Raw genomic sequence first — 16,818 nt, 5'->3', positions numbered from 1 at the left:
ACAGAATGGGAGAAGATATTTGCAAATGACATATCAGATAAAGGACTGGTATCCAAAATCTATAAAGAACTCATCAAACTCAACACCCAAAGAACAAAGAATCCAATCAAGAAATGGGCAGAAGACATGAACAGACAGTTTTCCAAAGAAGACATCCAAATGGCCAACAGACACATGAAAAAGTGCTCAATATTGCTTGGCATCAGGGAAATCCAAATCAAAACCTCAATGAGATACCACCTCACACCAGTCAGAATGGCTAAAATTAACAAGTCAGGAAACGACAGATGTTGGCGGGGATCCGGAGAAAGGGGAACCCTCCTACACTGTTGGTGGGAATGCAAGCTGGTGCAGCCACTCTGGAAAACAATATGGAGGTTCCTCAGAAAGTTGAAAATAGAGCTACCATATGATCCAGCAATTGCACTACTGGCTATTTACCCCAAAGATACAAAAGTAGGGATCCGAAAGGGTACGTGCACCCCGATGTTTATAGCATCAATGTCCACAATAGCCAAACTGTGGAAAGAGCCAAGATGTCCATCGACAGATGAATGGATAAAGAAGAGGTGGTATATATATACAATGGAATATTATGCAGCCATCAAAAGGAATGAGATCTTGCCATTTGCAACGACGTTGGTGGAACTGGAGGGTATTATGTTGAGCGAAATAAGTCAAACAGAGAAAGACATGTATCATATGACCTCACTGATAAGAGGAATTCTTAATCGCAGGAAAGAAACTGAGGGTTGCTGGAGTAGGGGGTGGGGTGGGAGGGATGGGGTGACTGGGTGATAGACACTGGGGAGGGTATGTGCTCTGGTAAGTGCTGTGAATTGTGCAAGACTGTTGAATCTCAGATTTGTACCTCTGAAACAAATAATGCAATATATGTTAAGAAAAAAAAGAAGAAGAAGAAGGTAGCAGGAGGGGAAGAATGAAGGGGGGGGAAATCGGAGGGGTAGACCAACCATGAGAGACGATGGACTCTGAAAAACAAACTGAGGGTTCTAGAGGGGAGGAGGGTGGGAGGATGGGTTAGCCTGGTGATGGGTATTGAGGTGGGCACATTCTGCATGGAGCACTGGGTGTTATGCACAAACAATAAATCATGGAACACTACATCTAAAACTAATGATGTAATGAAGGGGGATAATATAAGAATAAAAAAATTAAAAAAAAATAAAGTGGACTGGGTGAGATCTGCAAAACTCCTTTGACTATTAAAGGCTGAAAATTACTTTAAGTCCTTTGGAAGTTTCACTTCACTGAGGGAATTAATGCGACTCTGGATCAAGTGGAATGCCAGAAAAAAACAAAGCTCTTTAATGCTATGACTATGATGTTGAAATAATTATACTATATCATAAAATTTTTCATTTCCTAAGAATTTCTGATGAAATATTTTATATTATGTTTCATTTATCAGAAATTTGCCAGCAAAGATGTTCCGAATAGGGAGTTCCTGTTCCTGATATTATAGTAATTTAATCATATAAAACAAAGACTTGCTAGTGGATCTTTGCACATAAAGAGTATCGGGTATGTAATCTTAATAAACAGTGATATAACAAAAGGAGCCTAAAGCCTTGCCCTCTAATAGACTTATGAAAGTAATTATACCTTTATTGAAGTTACACTACTCTCAAACCCCTGCTGTTCCTGGTTTCTTGAAGATGGTTATTTTCTACTTAACAAAATAGACAGGCTTTAGAAGAATAGTTAGCGTTAAGTAATATTACAAAATTTAGTCAGATTCTCTATGTAGCTTATATAACAGTGGTACAAATATTTCAACCCAAACAATAAAAGACTCAAAGGCTTAAAAAAAAAAAAAAATCCCAGAATGGCTAATTAGAGTAACTTACTAATTGGAGTAACAACTCACATGACTGCAGGAAGACAGAAAAAAGGGGAAAGGGGGAAGTCTTTCACTGGCCCTGATCATTCCCAGGGCGTATCATTAGCATAGGCTTTCCCAGGCTTTGCACAGCCATAGCTGGGGGAAAGAAGGCATTAACAGAGTTAAATAATGAAAGATGAGACGAAATGTCAGGAACCATCTTTAAAAAGTGTTAGGGGAGGGCGCCTGGGTGGCTCAGTTGGTTAAGCGACTGCCTTCGGCTCAGGTCATGATCCTGGAGTCCCGGGATCGAGTCCCGCATTGGGCTCCCTGCTCAGCAGGGGGTCTGCTTCTCCCTCTGCCCTCTTCCCTCCTGTGGTCTCTGTCTCTCATTCTCTCTCTCTCAAATAAATAAATAAAATCTTTAAAAAAAAAAAGTGTTAGGGGAGAAAGCAGGCAGAATTGTAGGAGCAGCTGCTTGTATTAGGTAGCTGAAGCAAGGTGATGATAGATAGATCTTTCAGGGTTGCTCTTTGTCCCCAGGGTCCGGTCTCTAGTTTGTACAGGGGTATTCAAGCTCTAGGGGAAAATGTTTAAATAGCTCCTACTGATACAAAACTGATTTATATCCAAAATCCAATTTGCATTATGTATTTGAAAACATCCATTTCAAATAGGCAGATGACAGGAGACTAAGGGATTCAAAACAAGAATTCTACAAGGAAAAGCAACCACGCTGTTAACTAGATCTCAGTGAATGATCTGGCATCTTTTAGTCAGAAGTTTTAGTAACACCAAGCCCTCTCCAGTTACCCACCAGCAGACACAGATTTCTCCTATTTGCTGTTAACCAGCTGACCTAGAAATTCTAATTTGTTTTGCACACAATCTCTTTTATGTGTGAAATCTCTGTCTTTCTTTTATAATCTAGTTAACTCAACCTACAATGATTGACTCATCTTCAACATTCTCTATAACGTTCTCTGATTTCCAAACTTAAAACATATTTGTATCAGCTTAGTGTTCCATACTATTGTTATATAAATATTTACATTGTATTTATCTAGTTATATATACGCATGTCCCTCCAGTTATTATGTGGATTTTGAGACCTTGAACCACAATATATTTCACAGAACATATAAAGTGCTCAAAATGTATTTGTTGAATATTTTTGCAACAACAATTTTATCCAAAAAGATTCTGGATTGCCACAACCAAGGAAGGCATCCATTTAGTATGCTCTGATGCATTTCTTTTCACTTTATGACTTATTCCTAACGTCATCAATCAGAGAAGAGAAAGTGTTTTTACCTTCCACATGGCTGAAAGCATCAGAAAATATCTACTAAAATACCAGGGGAAAAAAGTGGCATCCTGCTCTACAAGAGCTATGGACACCACTGACAAAACCTTTATGTCTTCGTACCACATGGAAAGAGTCTACAGATTCATGGGAGCTTTGCAGTAGAGCCATCAGACCAGGTGGGACAAACATCAAGCACTGCCAAAGTGATCCAGTGTTCTATAACACAAATACATGAAATCCTGCTAAAGACCTTCATGGCAAATCAATTCAGGGACTCTCTTCATTAGTAAGTGGAGGTGATAGTAGAAGGAACATTCTCATTATATAGCCATTAGGATAGGTGCCAAACTTTCCTAACACTGACCACACGCCTAAATCATCTTTATTGTGTCATTTCAGATAATCTGATTTTGTGCTAAGAATTCTACTCCTTTACTTGTCTCCATATTTTTTGAGCATTCTGTCCTTCTCCAGTGAACAGAGGTAGACCACTAGGTACTAGGCTTTACTGAATTGGATCATAACAAGAGTATGAAGACCTGAACCACTATCAATATGTCTAACATGAGGATTATTACTTTCCCCCCACAACCAGATACCAACCAGCCAGGAAGCTAAATTGATTTGAAGAGGCAGGAAAAACTCCACATCCATTGGCATTGACAGTACATGTAACACACCTGATAAGAAATAAATGGAGAGAAGCTGCAGCTCTGCTAGCCTGAATTCATCTCAGCTGGGGCCACCACAGGAAAGCCAAAACTTTAATAGGCAGATTTGGAAATGAGAAAGCCATAGAATGGCTTGATAACTACTGTACACATCTCAAGCTAACTGGAAAACAATAGGAAAGACCCAACAGTGCCAGTGGAAGATAAAATGTGAGGCAGATATAAAATATGAGCGCATTTGAACACTGATTGTGCTCCCAATCCACAAATAGACCCATAGGCAGAGGGTAGAAACCTTAAGGGCTCAAGGCGTTTGAGTAAACACTTTATCCAATCACAGGCTGACAACTAAATTATACAGAATCAGAGACAGACTTTTGAAAAGCCACTCTAAAAAAAAAAATTAAAACAATAACTGAGCAGGGAAATGAATCGCTAAACACCTGGCGGGGGTCAAAGGGAAGACAGATCAGATTCCAGATACTAAGTCCAGACAAGTTACTAAATAAATAAATCCTTGGAGTGGGGAAGCCAGAATCCATAGTTACAACAACATACTACCTAAAACGTCCAGTATTCAACAGAAATATTCAAATAAATAGGAAAGTGTGACCCACACTCAAGGCAAAAAACAGTCAACAAAAACCAACTCTGAGTGGACTTAGATACAAGATTTAGCAGACAAGGACCTCAAAGATGTTATTATAAATATACTCAAATAATTAAAATAAATTATATTTAAAGAATTAAAGCAAAATATGACAATTACTCAAAAATGGGCATTATCAAGAGAAATAGAATCTAAAAAAGTAACTAAATGGATTCTAGAGTTGAAAAACATAACAACAAAATGGAACCTTTACAAAATGAATACAGCAACAGATCTGAGAAAGCTGAAGGGAAAAAGTAAACTTGAAGATAGATCAGTAGATACTATCCACTTTGAAGAACAGAACAAAAATTGAAAAAATGGTAAACACAGCCTCAGAGACCTCTGGGACACATTAAGTGTATTCATATAAGTGTAATAAGAGTCCTAGAAGGAAAAGAGAGAGAGAGAGGAAAATGTACTAAAAAAATGGCTGAAAAATGGACAGATTTGATGAAAAACATTAATCTAGAGCTCTAAGAAGTTCAATGAACCCAAGTATGATAAACACAAAGTGATCTATGATCCACACCCGTGTTTGTGGTATTTTGTTATGGCAGCCCTAGCAAATGAATACACGAAGCAATGCCTGTCAAAAGATGATACTGCAGATCAGGTAGACACTCCGTGTGCTATTCACTAGATAAATGCCCTCTATCCTTATTTAGCCATAGCCTCAGAAAAAAAGAACAAAAAGTCAGATTGACTGACATTCGATTTTCTAGAGGCTAGAAATAAAAATTAACTTGTTATAGAAAAACAGGGAGTTCATGGACTGAGATTTGTACCAGCAACATAAATATACAGTGTGATCAAAAGAAAAAGAAAAAAAAAGAAGATTGTCAAATATTCTCCCCAAATGTTAATGGTGGCACTAGGAGATCCATATAAGCCCTGACTACCTATTCTAGTTGACCCTAGTCACTAGCTTCATGGCATTCTGGAACATAAAATTGCCAGTATTTTTCATTTCATCTCTTGTTTTTAGTGTGTATTTACAAAATGTTTTACAATAAATATGTGCTAAATTTTTTAGAAGCTATTTAAAATAAGGCTGTTGTAGTGTGTTACCTCCAATACTTGTGCTTTTTTTTACTTCTGCATTTTTTTTTACCACCAGAATTTGCCAGTGTCTCACATTTCTTTTATCCTAGAATCTTCTACTATCTCTCTAAATCCTCTTTAATCCCTTTCCTACATAATTAAAATTTTATTGACAGAGTTCCTGTTCATATGAAAAAAAATTTTAAGGGAAAATCATTATATGTTTCCCATTTAATAAAGTCTTTTCTTTTAAAACAGCAAAAAATAAAATGCAGTGTTGTCTGTTTATGGTGGACAAAACTGTGCCCTGAGGAGCAGGAGGCCCAGAAGTTAGTCATAGTTTGCCACTAACTAGTCAGGGAGCCTGAAATAATTCACATTCTATTTTAAGTCACAGTTTCTTCAGATGCACAAAATATGTCAGGTTAAATAACATGTAAGGAACTTCTATGTTTCTGATTTCAAGATTTTTGTCTAGTGCTCCATAGTGAAAAGAGACTTCTCTTCGTTGTTGTTTTCTGTTCATTTTAACTGCAGAAAATAAACTAAAAGTTCTATTTACATGCTGGAAAAATACTGGAAAACCTTCAAAGTTCAAATTTCTAAAACATTAGGCAGATACGAGAATAGATGGTATAGAACCACAATGTATTATTTTCCTGACTTTCAGACATGCCATTCTATAGTTATTAGTTTCATTTGTTGAGATTTAAGTGAATATCAAACAATATCATGTTTGCATAGTCTTCAGCTTTTAAGATCAGCACATACATGTAGCCTAAAGTTGCTTCATTTTCCCAAAGGAAGAATTTCAGACAAAAATCTTGTCCTCAGTCACAAAATTTTTGTTACCATAGTAATGAGAATAAAGAAGGGGGGGGAGCTAAAAATACCTGAACACATACAGACAGCTTTAGGAATTTGACCTACTTGGTGTCATACACTGAAGAAGTTAATCAGTTGAATTAACTACATATGCACTAGGTGAAATATTCTACTGGATGAAAAAATGCGTAGGTTGCACATCTGGAGCTATTATCCACAATAAGAAGTCAGTATGAATGAAGATGACTGACAATATAAAATGCATAAAATCAGATTCTTTTAAAAATGGAATATATACAAGAAGCAAGTAGAAAACCATTAATTTAGTTTCATTTCCCATAAATTTTCTGTTTTTCTTCCATTAGTTAGGATATTTCCATTTCAAATGAAAGCTTCTTGTGTACCAAAAGAATTTTTTTAACTGGATGGAGCAAATAATTGGACATATATTTGAAATTATGTTAGAGTGGCTCCTTTCTATAAAAGAAAGCTTCCCAATTTTAGGCATTATAATAAAAACAATATGTTTTTAAACTAAGTTTTCTTCTGAAAATTCTAGTTTTAACAAGAAATTTAATAAACTCAGTCATTCACAGAAAACCTACTTTATCGCAAGGCATTAGGCTAGCCTGCGAAAGATCAATAAAAGGCAGTACTTGCTGTCAAGAGTGTTTTAATCATCTAATTATGCTTTCATAACACAGACTTTTAAAGTCTCTCCACATAGTAAAATGGAAACAACACTGTGACTTGAAGAGACCAGGAATAAAGTTCCAACCCTACTAGTGAGCTTAGAAAAGTCTCATTCTAAGTCTCAGTCCTCTCATCTGTAAAATGAACATAAATGAGCATCTCACACACAGATCATTATGATAATCAAAAGAAAGGGTGGAAACCAACAGAAAACATTCAGTAAATAAGCTCTATAAAATGAATCAGTATACAAATAGTTTAACACTTCAACATTTTCAAAATAAAAAATAATAAAAATAACTAAGTATACTTAAGAATTACTTAAGAATAATAATAGCAAACTTTACTGAGCACTTATATTGGGACATATATTTTACAGAAATTATTTCATTTAAACTTCACAACAGTCCAATGACTTAGATAGCATTATCTTCCTTTTATGGTTGAGAAAAATAAGGAACAGGAGAGATAAATAAATTGTCCAAAGACATACAGCTAGTAGGTGGTAAAGCCAGGAATTAAACCCAGGAAAGCTAATTCCAGAGCCACGCTTTCAGTATGTCTTTATGATGTACTCCAAAATAATCAGTGGACGGAAATATCTCCGTGAAACTATTAATTTGAAAAAAAAATTACATTTTAAGTTACTAACACTAATCAGTATAAGTTTCTGAAATGTTTAGTTCATGCTATTTTGTTGCTTACTTTTTTCATTATTATTATTATAAAGTAAAATGAAATCAATTCAAAGGTACAACAGTAAGAAAATAATCTCAATTTTCATAAAAATAACATTATATGTACAGAAAAAACCTAGAAAGATAGACATCAAATGTTTATAATTGCTACTTCTTAGCTGTTTTGTATATTTCTAGATTCCCAAATTTTCTATAATAAACATTCAAGGTTTTTGTCATCAGGAAAAAAATGACTTAAACAGTCTAGTCATGACTAGTAAAGCCTAAAGCAATTTCAATGCCTCTTTCAGTCTATGAAAAAATAGTTATTGAGAGTCTAGAAAACTCTTCTAGGTACTAAGGATACAGCAGTGGCAAAGCAAAGTCCATAGGTAATAAATTAGGTAAATTTAAACTAAGAACTAACTAAGAAAGAGAACTTCAAACCTACAAGGAAACTTCAACCTTGTCACTCTGACCTTAATCATCTTTCTATTGGCATGTGAGCCCTTTTCTTGTATTTATTTATTTATTTATTTAAGAGGGAGAACAAGCCGGGGGGGGGGTGGGCAGGGGCAGAGGGAGAGGGAGAAGCAGGCTCCTTGTTGAGCAGGGATCCCCATACAGGGCTCGCTCGATCTGGATCCCAGGACCCTGGGATTATGACCTGAGCCAAAGGCAGATGCTTAACCAACTGAGCTACCCAGGCGCCCCCTCTTTTGTTGTATTTTAAAAGGGTCCTGAAATGTTTTATCTTTTTCTCTCAATTAAATTGTAGATACATCATCCATCATCTTTAGAACTAACAGCAAGCCATAGCATTAGTATGGTCACAGACACTGAGAAGAACCTTAAGGAATTAAGGAAAATTTGTTGAGACTTCCCACATCTTGGTGACAATTTCCACCCCCTTACCAGTCTTTAGAGAAGGGAGGGATGTTGTTCCATTTAAATTATTAAATATTCTCAAACAACACTATCCTTTCACCTATTTACTGTTCAGAAAAGAAATTATTTTTAACTGTAAAATTCTATTTTATTGAAATAGTTTACAATGTTTAAACATTTAAACTTGGCTATGTTCTTCAGTACCCAATCTAACTATCCAGGAGAAAGCTTTTTAGCATCAGTATTTAAAATATAGTGGCTTAAAATATACTGAGTTAGGTATAACTTATGTTGTATCAAAAAATGTATTAATATCTTAAAAGCTTAAAATCATCTCCTCCACCCCTCTAAAAAAAAAAAAAAAACTGTATTGTACTAACTTATTTTTACCTGTCTTTAAATCTCTCCTTTCATATACATTAAAATAAGATTTTAAAAATTTTAGGAAACGGATTTATAGGACAAGTTCAATGGAAAAAGAAAAATGGGACTATTTTAAATTTAAATTATATTTAAATTAAATAAGAGAAGGAAAGGGAACGGCAAAGAAAGGGAAAAGAAGATAAGAAATGGGAAACCACTCGCCTCTATGGACCAGGTCCCAAACCTCGTCAATTTGCTGCTGGGTTGGGAAATGACCACAGTCATTGAAGAACTTGAGGAGCTCACTTCTTTCTAATCCTTGCCAATCTTCTCTCTTAGCAAACATTGTTTCATAGACTAAAAGAAAGAGACAAAATGAAATATTTTTTGTTATAAATAAAATGTCAAGAACAAACTACCAGAAAGTTTCATCTAAATTCAAAGAAGGTTTCCCTCCAGTTTTATTTGTATGTCTAGTGATTAGAGTAGCACTATGTCAGCCTCCTGGGGAAGGTTAGAAGGAAATGGGGCATGCTTCTCCCTCCCACATTCCCTAGTAGTCAAGATTTAGACATGTTTCCCCAAAGAGAAGACTGGCATCCTCTGGTCTGGTTTATATGACAACTGCCCATGGACAGTGCATACATCAAGGCTCAAACTAAAGCATAAGACATAGCTTTGATGTCAGGGTTTCTGGGGGCTTGACTTCTACTGACCCATCTAAGTAATCATTTTTATTTAGTTCCCCTAATTTTTTCATCTCTTTTTGGCTTCTGTCTACATTCTAGCTACTTGTATTGGTGATTGTCCTTTGGACTGCTTATTCTACTTCTGATTTTGCCCCTAAATGGAATGATGTCTACTTTTGCCCCCTAACTTCATGTATTCCTCCTTCCTGGTTTAAGGTCACTGGATTTGAGTGATCTTGCCACTCCTGGCTCAAGGTTTCCACAGAAAACCACTCAGTAGGGCCATCCTTTACCTATCTCTCATACTTGGCAGTAACGGGGGTTACATAATAAGCAAGAAAATGGATGCATACATTTTGTAAGTGTAGTTCTCCATAAACCTTTTATTTTTTCTTTTCAAAAAGGTAATACTGAGTCTCCACTCTCAGGTATGATGGATTGGCCCCATGAAGGTGGGGCCAGCATTTACAGGATGACAAAGTCTGCCTCAGTACAGGCTTAGCTCTGAAGTATGGGCTCCAAATGACAAAGGGCACTAGAGTGGTTTCTAACAGGAGTCAGTGTATGATCCTGACGCTCAACCACATGGACTTTCGACTTTCCGTTTATTCATTTGTTTGTTCAGTGGAGGTGGCAGTCATGAGACATCAACAAATTCAAGAAATATTGAGTGATTGCCTAAATATAAGCCACTATTACAGATCCTGAAGCAAAGCAGCAAAATAAATTTATATTTAGAATATCTATGGCTTTTTCTCTCTTTTCTAATAAGCAAACTAGAGCAGTTGCTGTTGATGCCCCATCCATATTGCCTTGTCCCTTACATTTCTGTGCTTGCTGCCCTTACTTTCACTCGCCAGCATCTCATTTTATTGCCTCAGGGCTCCCTCTGGTTGCAGGACTCCACTCTGCCCACCTGTGCAGCAAATGTTGAGCAGAAGTGCCAGGGACTTAAGACCCCCAATGCACTGGCCCTTAGCCACTGGTCCTCCCTCAACTGGGAGTTGGTGGATAAAGGCCCAGCACTTAAGGAAAGTTGTCTACAATGTTCCCTAGAGGGATCAAGCTCCAGTTGATGGTAATCGGTCTGATAAGGCATTCTTTTTTGACTTCTATCCCTTCCCTGTCTTAATTCATTCCACTAACAGTATTTACTGGGATCTGCTTGCAAATAAGTTAGTTGTACTTGAATTCTTGTCTCAGGGTCTGATTCTGGAGAAATCCAAACTAGCACACAAAGAATGTCACTTTTAATTTTCTGGTTAAGGAAATATATTTGTCCTTGAAAAGTATATTTACCTTTATTAGTTTTTCATTCAATCAGTTTTAGATGTTTCTCACTAGATCAAACTAAGACATATTAACATTATGGCCATGTAACTATATTAATAGACAATAATGTGCTTAACCTTTATATTATGCTTGAAAAGCAAATGTTCAGCCACACACTAGCAGAATTAATATTCTAGGCAGGTTTAATCAGGGTCAATATAAAACTTAAATCATGAAAATTAAATGAAATTTTCTGGTCATTGAAAGATTCTTAAAAATGTGTAAAGATAGATACCTGCCAAATATCACCCAATTAGCAATCCACATATGGAAGGGATGGAGAATTTTCTGAGGAACATAAAGGCAAAAAAATAACTTGCAAATTCTGTGGACTCTAGAGTTATTTTAACCCTTAGTGCAAATGGATGCCTTAGTTGGTAATTCTTTAAATCACTTTTTTTAAAAGATTTTTAAGTAAAGGAGTCCTAGCAGCTTCCCAATGAGAGAAAGTTTTTCTCTTTCTTTGCCTCTGTCTCTCACTTGCTTTCTTTTTCTCCCGTCTTCCCATCTTTTCATCTCCAACATTTTGCTCCTTTCTTCCCTTTTCTCTGGAAACCAAGTTGTTGGGACTGGGTTACTTGATCTAGCTTAATTCCGTGACATGCATAGAATCTCTTTGACTTCTTTCCCTAACCTCTAGCCACAGAAAAGGAGTCCTTCTAACTCAAAGAATTCTGGTTATCTGTAAATATTTGTTGGCATATAATTTTAGCGTAAGTAATAAAGTTAATGAAAACTGTCAACAAATATTTCTGAGCCCTTTGATAAGCCAGGCATTTGTTAATAGTGGCTATTCATTAAAGAATGTTAATAGATACAGCCCCTGTCTTCATGGAATGTACAGTCCATTGTGAAATGCATATTTTATGATTAGATGAAACTATACCAAAAATGTAGCACTTTTACATTATAAAGTGGAAAGATGCTTATTTCAATTAAATATAATTTACTTGCATCATTTTGTTGGTTTTTGTTTATTATTTTTAAAGACAATTTTTTAAGAGTAGTTTTAAGAAGGTACAGAGATTTCTCACATACCCACTACATCCACATAAGCATAGCCTTCTTTCATTATCAACATCACTCACAGAGTTATACATTTGTTACTAAGGATGACACATCAAAATCACTAAGGTCCACAGTTCACCTCAGAGTTCACTGTTGATGTTGCACATTCTATGGATTTAGACAAATACATAATGACATGTATCCATCATTGCAGTATTGTACAGAATAGTTTCACTGCCTTAAAAATCCTCTATATTCTGCCAATCCATCCCTCCCCCCCCCACCCCATCCACTCCTGGTAAATACAAGTTTTTTAATTTTCTCCATAGTTTTGCCTTTTCTAGAATGTCATATGGTTGGGAAGTATACAGTGTATATAGACTTTTCAAATTGGCTTCTTTTACTTAGTAATATGCATTTAAAGATTCTTATTTATTTATTTGACAGAGAGAGAGAGACAGCGAGAGAAGGAATACAAGCAGGGGGAGTGAGAGAGGGAGAAGCAGGCTTCCTGCGGAGCAGGGACCCCGATGTGGGGCTCGATCCCAGAACACTGAGATCATGACCTGAGCTGAAGGCAGACGCTTAACGACTGAGCCACCCAGGTGCCCCAGTAATATGCATTTAAGATTCCTCTATGTCTTTTCATAGCTTGATAGCTCATTTCTTCTTAGCTCTAAATACACTCCCTTGTCCAGATGTACCACAGTTTATTGATCTATTCATCTACTGAAGGACATCTGGGTTGCTATTAAGCTTGGGCAATTATGAAAAACAGATATAGACATCCATGTGTAGGTTGTGTGTGCCTATAAGTTTTCGATGCCTGTGCATAAATACCAAGGAGCATGATTGCTGGATCATATGGTAACAGTATGTTTAGTTTTATAAGAAACCACCACAGTGTTTTCCAAAATGGCTGTATCATTGTCATTCTCATTAATAATGAATAATAGTTCCTGTTGCCCCACATCCCAGTATATGATACTGACAGTGTCCTGGAGTTTAGCCATTCTAATAGGTGTGTAGTGTATCTTGCTGTTTTAATTTGCATTTCCCTAATAACAATGATATTGAACATTCCAAATGCTTATCATCTGTATATCTTCTTTGGTGAGGTCTTTGGTTCAATTTTATTCAAGTTGTTTGTTTTATTATTCCTGAGTTGTTCTTTGTATATGTTCAATAGCGGTCCTTATCAGATGCGTCTTTTGCAAATATCTTTCCCAGCATGTGGCTTGTATTCTCATTCTCTTAACATTATCTTTTGCAAAGTAGAAGTTTTTAATTTTAATGTAATCCAGATCTTCAATTATTTATTTAATGGACCATGTCTTTAGTGTTGTATCTAAAAAGGCACCATATCCAAGATCATCTATGTTTTCTCCTATGTTACATTCCAGAAGTTTCATTTTTCTGCACTTAGGCCTATCATCCATTTTGAGTTAATTTTTGTAAAGGATGAAGGTCTGTGTTTAGATTTTTTTTTTTTTTTTGCATGTGGATAGCTACTATTTGCTCTATTCTATTGAGGATTTTGCATCTATATTTAGAGAGATTTTGGTCTGTAGTTTTCTTATCTTTGCCTATTTTTGGTGTTAGGTTTATGCTAGCCCCATAGGATGAGTTAGGAAGTATTCCCTCTGCTTCTAACCACTGAAAAAGATTATAAGGAATTGGAGCACCTGGTTGGCTCAGTCAGTTAAGTGTCCAACTCTTAAATTTGGCTGAGGTCATGATCTCAGGGTCATGAGATAGAGCCCTATGTCAGGCTCCACATTGGGCATGGAGCCTGCTAAGATTCTCTCTCTGCCCCTCCCCTCCTGCTCACATGTTTTCTCTCTCTCTCAAGTAATTAAATAATTAAATAATTAAATAAATAATTTTTTAAAAGATTATAGAGAATTGGTATAATTTCTTCCTTAAATGTTCGGTAGAATTCACCAGTGAAGCCATCTGGGCCTGGTGCTTTCTGTTTTGGAAGGTTATCAATTATCAACTCATTTCTTTAATAGACATAGGCCTATTCAGACTATCTCTTTCTTCTTGTTTGAGTTTTAGCAGATTGTGTCTTTCAAGGAACTGGTCCATTTCATCTAGTATATTAAATTTGTGAGCGTAGAGTTGTTCATAGTATTCCTTTATTTTCCTTTTAATGTCCAAAGTATCTATAGAAATATCCCCTTTTTCTGATATTAGTAATGTGTGTCCTTGTTCTTTTCTTCTTAGGCAGGTTTTTTTTTTCTCCCACCATTTTAGGTTTAGGTGTGTGTTTTTTTTTTTTCTCCCACCACTTTAAATATTTCACTCCCTTCTTCTTGCTTGTATGGTTACTAATAGATTGCATGTAATTCTTATCTTTCTTCCTCTATAGGCAAGGTGTTTTTCCATCTGGTTTCCTTCAGGATTTTTTTTTTATCTTTGATTTTCTGTAGTTTGAAGATGATAATGCCTACACCAAAATAAGTGTAGTTTTCGGAATTTATTCTGCTTGGTGTTCTCTGAGATTCTTGAATCTGTGGTTCAGTGTCCAAGAGTAATTTGGGGAAATTCTCAGTCATTATTTTCTGTTATTTTCTCTCTTTCTTCTCCTTCTGGTATTCCCATTATCCTTATATTATAGCCCCTGGATATTTTGTTCAGGTGGTTTTTTTTTTTTTTCAGTGTTTGTTCTCTTTGTTTTTTGGTTTTCAAGGATTCTACTGATTTATCCTCTAGCTCAGACAGTCTTTCCTCAGCCATGTCCAATTTACTAATAAGCACATCAAAGGCATTCCTCATTTCTATTACAGTGTAACATTCTTTTTGGTTCTTTTTTAGGATTTCCATCTCTCTGCTTACATCACCCACTTGCTTTTGCATGCTGTCTACTTTATCCTTTAGAGCCTGTAGTTTATTAATCATAGTGGTTTTAAATCTCTGGTCTGATAATTCCAACATCCCCACCATGTCCAGTTCTGATGTTTGCTTTGTCTATTCAAACTGTGTTTTCTGCCTTTTTGTACACCTTACAATTTTTTCTTGATAGCCAGACATTATAACAGGCAAAAGGGACTATTGTAAATGGACCTTTAGTAATGTGGTAGTAAGGTATGGGAGGAACTGTTCCATAGACCTATGATTAGGATGTAGTCTCTTAGTGACCCTGTGTCTCTGAACTGTGAACTATACAAGTGTTTCTCGGTTTTTTTCTTTCCCCCTATAGGTGGGACAGGATGGCCAAAGTGGACTGAAATTGGGTATTTCTCTTCACCAGGTCAGTTAAGTTCTGAAAAAAACCCAGTAGGCTAGACTCTGGTTAACTAGTTTCCCCTTAAGGTAGGCCTTCTTAAGAAGAGTGTGCTCTGGCAAATTTCAAAATGGTTCCCTTTCTCTGACAATTACTGTGGGAATCTGGTCAAGCTCCTGGAAGTAAATATCACCGTACTGTGGTAGTCTTATGACTGAGTCCTCCTGGAGTTTTTAACTCTCTGAATTGTTCACACTGAGCTTCCAACTATTGTCAATGACAGTTCAATTTTCCTGCCTGGCACTGGTTCTCACATCAATTTCTTTTTTTTTAATTTTAATTCCAGTATAATTAACATACAGTGTTACATTTGTTTCAGATGTACAATATAGTGATTCAACAATTCTCTACATGACTCAGTGCTCATCGTGATAAGTATACTCTTGATCCTTTTCACCTATTTCTTTTTTTTTTTTTTAAAGATTTTATTTAGTTGACAGAGAGAGCACAAGCAGAGGGAGACAGAGGGAAAAGCAGGCTCCCTGCTGAGCAAGGAGCCCAATGTGGGACTCGATCCCAGGACTCTGGGATCATGACCCGGGCCGAAGGCAGCCGCTTAACGGACTGAGCCACCCAGGTGTCCCCTTTTCACCTATTTCACCCATCCCCCCACCCACTTCCCCTCTGGTAACCACCAGTTTGTTCTCTAAATAGTCTGGTTTTGGTTTTTCTCTTTTTTTCTTTATTTATTTGCTTTATTAAATTCCACATATGAGTAAAATCATATGGTATTTGTCTTTCTCTGACTGACTTATTTTACTTGGCATTTATTCTAGATCCAACCATGTTGTTGCAAATGGCATGATTTCATTCCTTTTTTATGGTGGAGTAATATTCCATAGTGTATATATACCACTTCTTCTTTACCCATTCATTTATCAATGGTCACTTGCATTGCTTCCATAATTTGGCTATTGTAAATAATGCTACAATAAATATATGGATGCATATATATTTTTGAATTAGTGTTTTCATATTCTTTGGGTAAATACCCAGTAGTGTTTTAGTTCTGGATTATAGGATAGTTCTATTTTTAATTTTCTGAGGCACCTCCATGTTGTTTTCCACAGTGGCTGCACCAGTTTGCATTCCCAACAATAGTGTATGAGAGTTCCTTTTTTTCCACATCTTTGCCAACACTTGTTCCCTCCCACATCCATTTCTACTCATGAGTCTCTGCTCTGGGAAGCTGCAACTCCCTGTATTTGTGTGTCTGTCTCTTTAATCTTGGGGCAGTTTTTTGCCCTGTGGCTTCTCTTCTCTTATAGACCCATGAAAAAAAGTAAAATTTTTAGTCTGTTCAGCTTTTTTACTTATTGTTAAGATGGAGTGGGGATTTCCAAGCTCCTTATATGTGGAACCAGAAACAAGAAGTCCTCATTTATTATTTTTTTAATCAAGACACTGGCTATAATCTCCATCCTAATCCTAAGCAATGTAAATTCATTAAATATAATAGGAATCAGGCTCTCTGAAAGCTAAGATATATATTAGGGAAATTGTTCTGTGGACAGAATTTCAGCACTAACAAGCAA

The 16,818-nt window shown here is 36.3% G+C and overlaps 1 protein-coding gene across 1 annotated transcript in view; it reads right to left on the bottom strand.

The window, feature by feature from the left end:
* LOC118022253 (IQ domain-containing protein M-like) overlaps positions 1 to 16,818 on the bottom strand; it is a 294,421-nt gene that overhangs the window by 264,190 nt on the left and 13,413 nt on the right. The window contains exon 3 of the mRNA XM_035022934.1: positions 9,188 to 9,322. Coding sequence (XP_034878825.1) covers positions 9,188 to 9,322 — 135 coding nt within the window. The remainder of the gene's footprint in view (positions 1 to 9,187; positions 9,323 to 16,818) is intronic.

This window comes from Mirounga leonina, unplaced genomic scaffold, assembly GCF_011800145.1.
Source record: "Mirounga leonina isolate KUSES-001 unplaced genomic scaffold, KU_Mleo_1.0 Mir_176, whole genome shotgun sequence".
In the NCBI taxonomy this organism is placed as follows: Eukaryota; Metazoa; Chordata; class Mammalia; order Carnivora; family Phocidae; genus Mirounga; species Mirounga leonina.
Note: the sequence above shows the minus strand (reverse complement) of the source record. Positions and strands in the feature narration are given on the sequence as shown.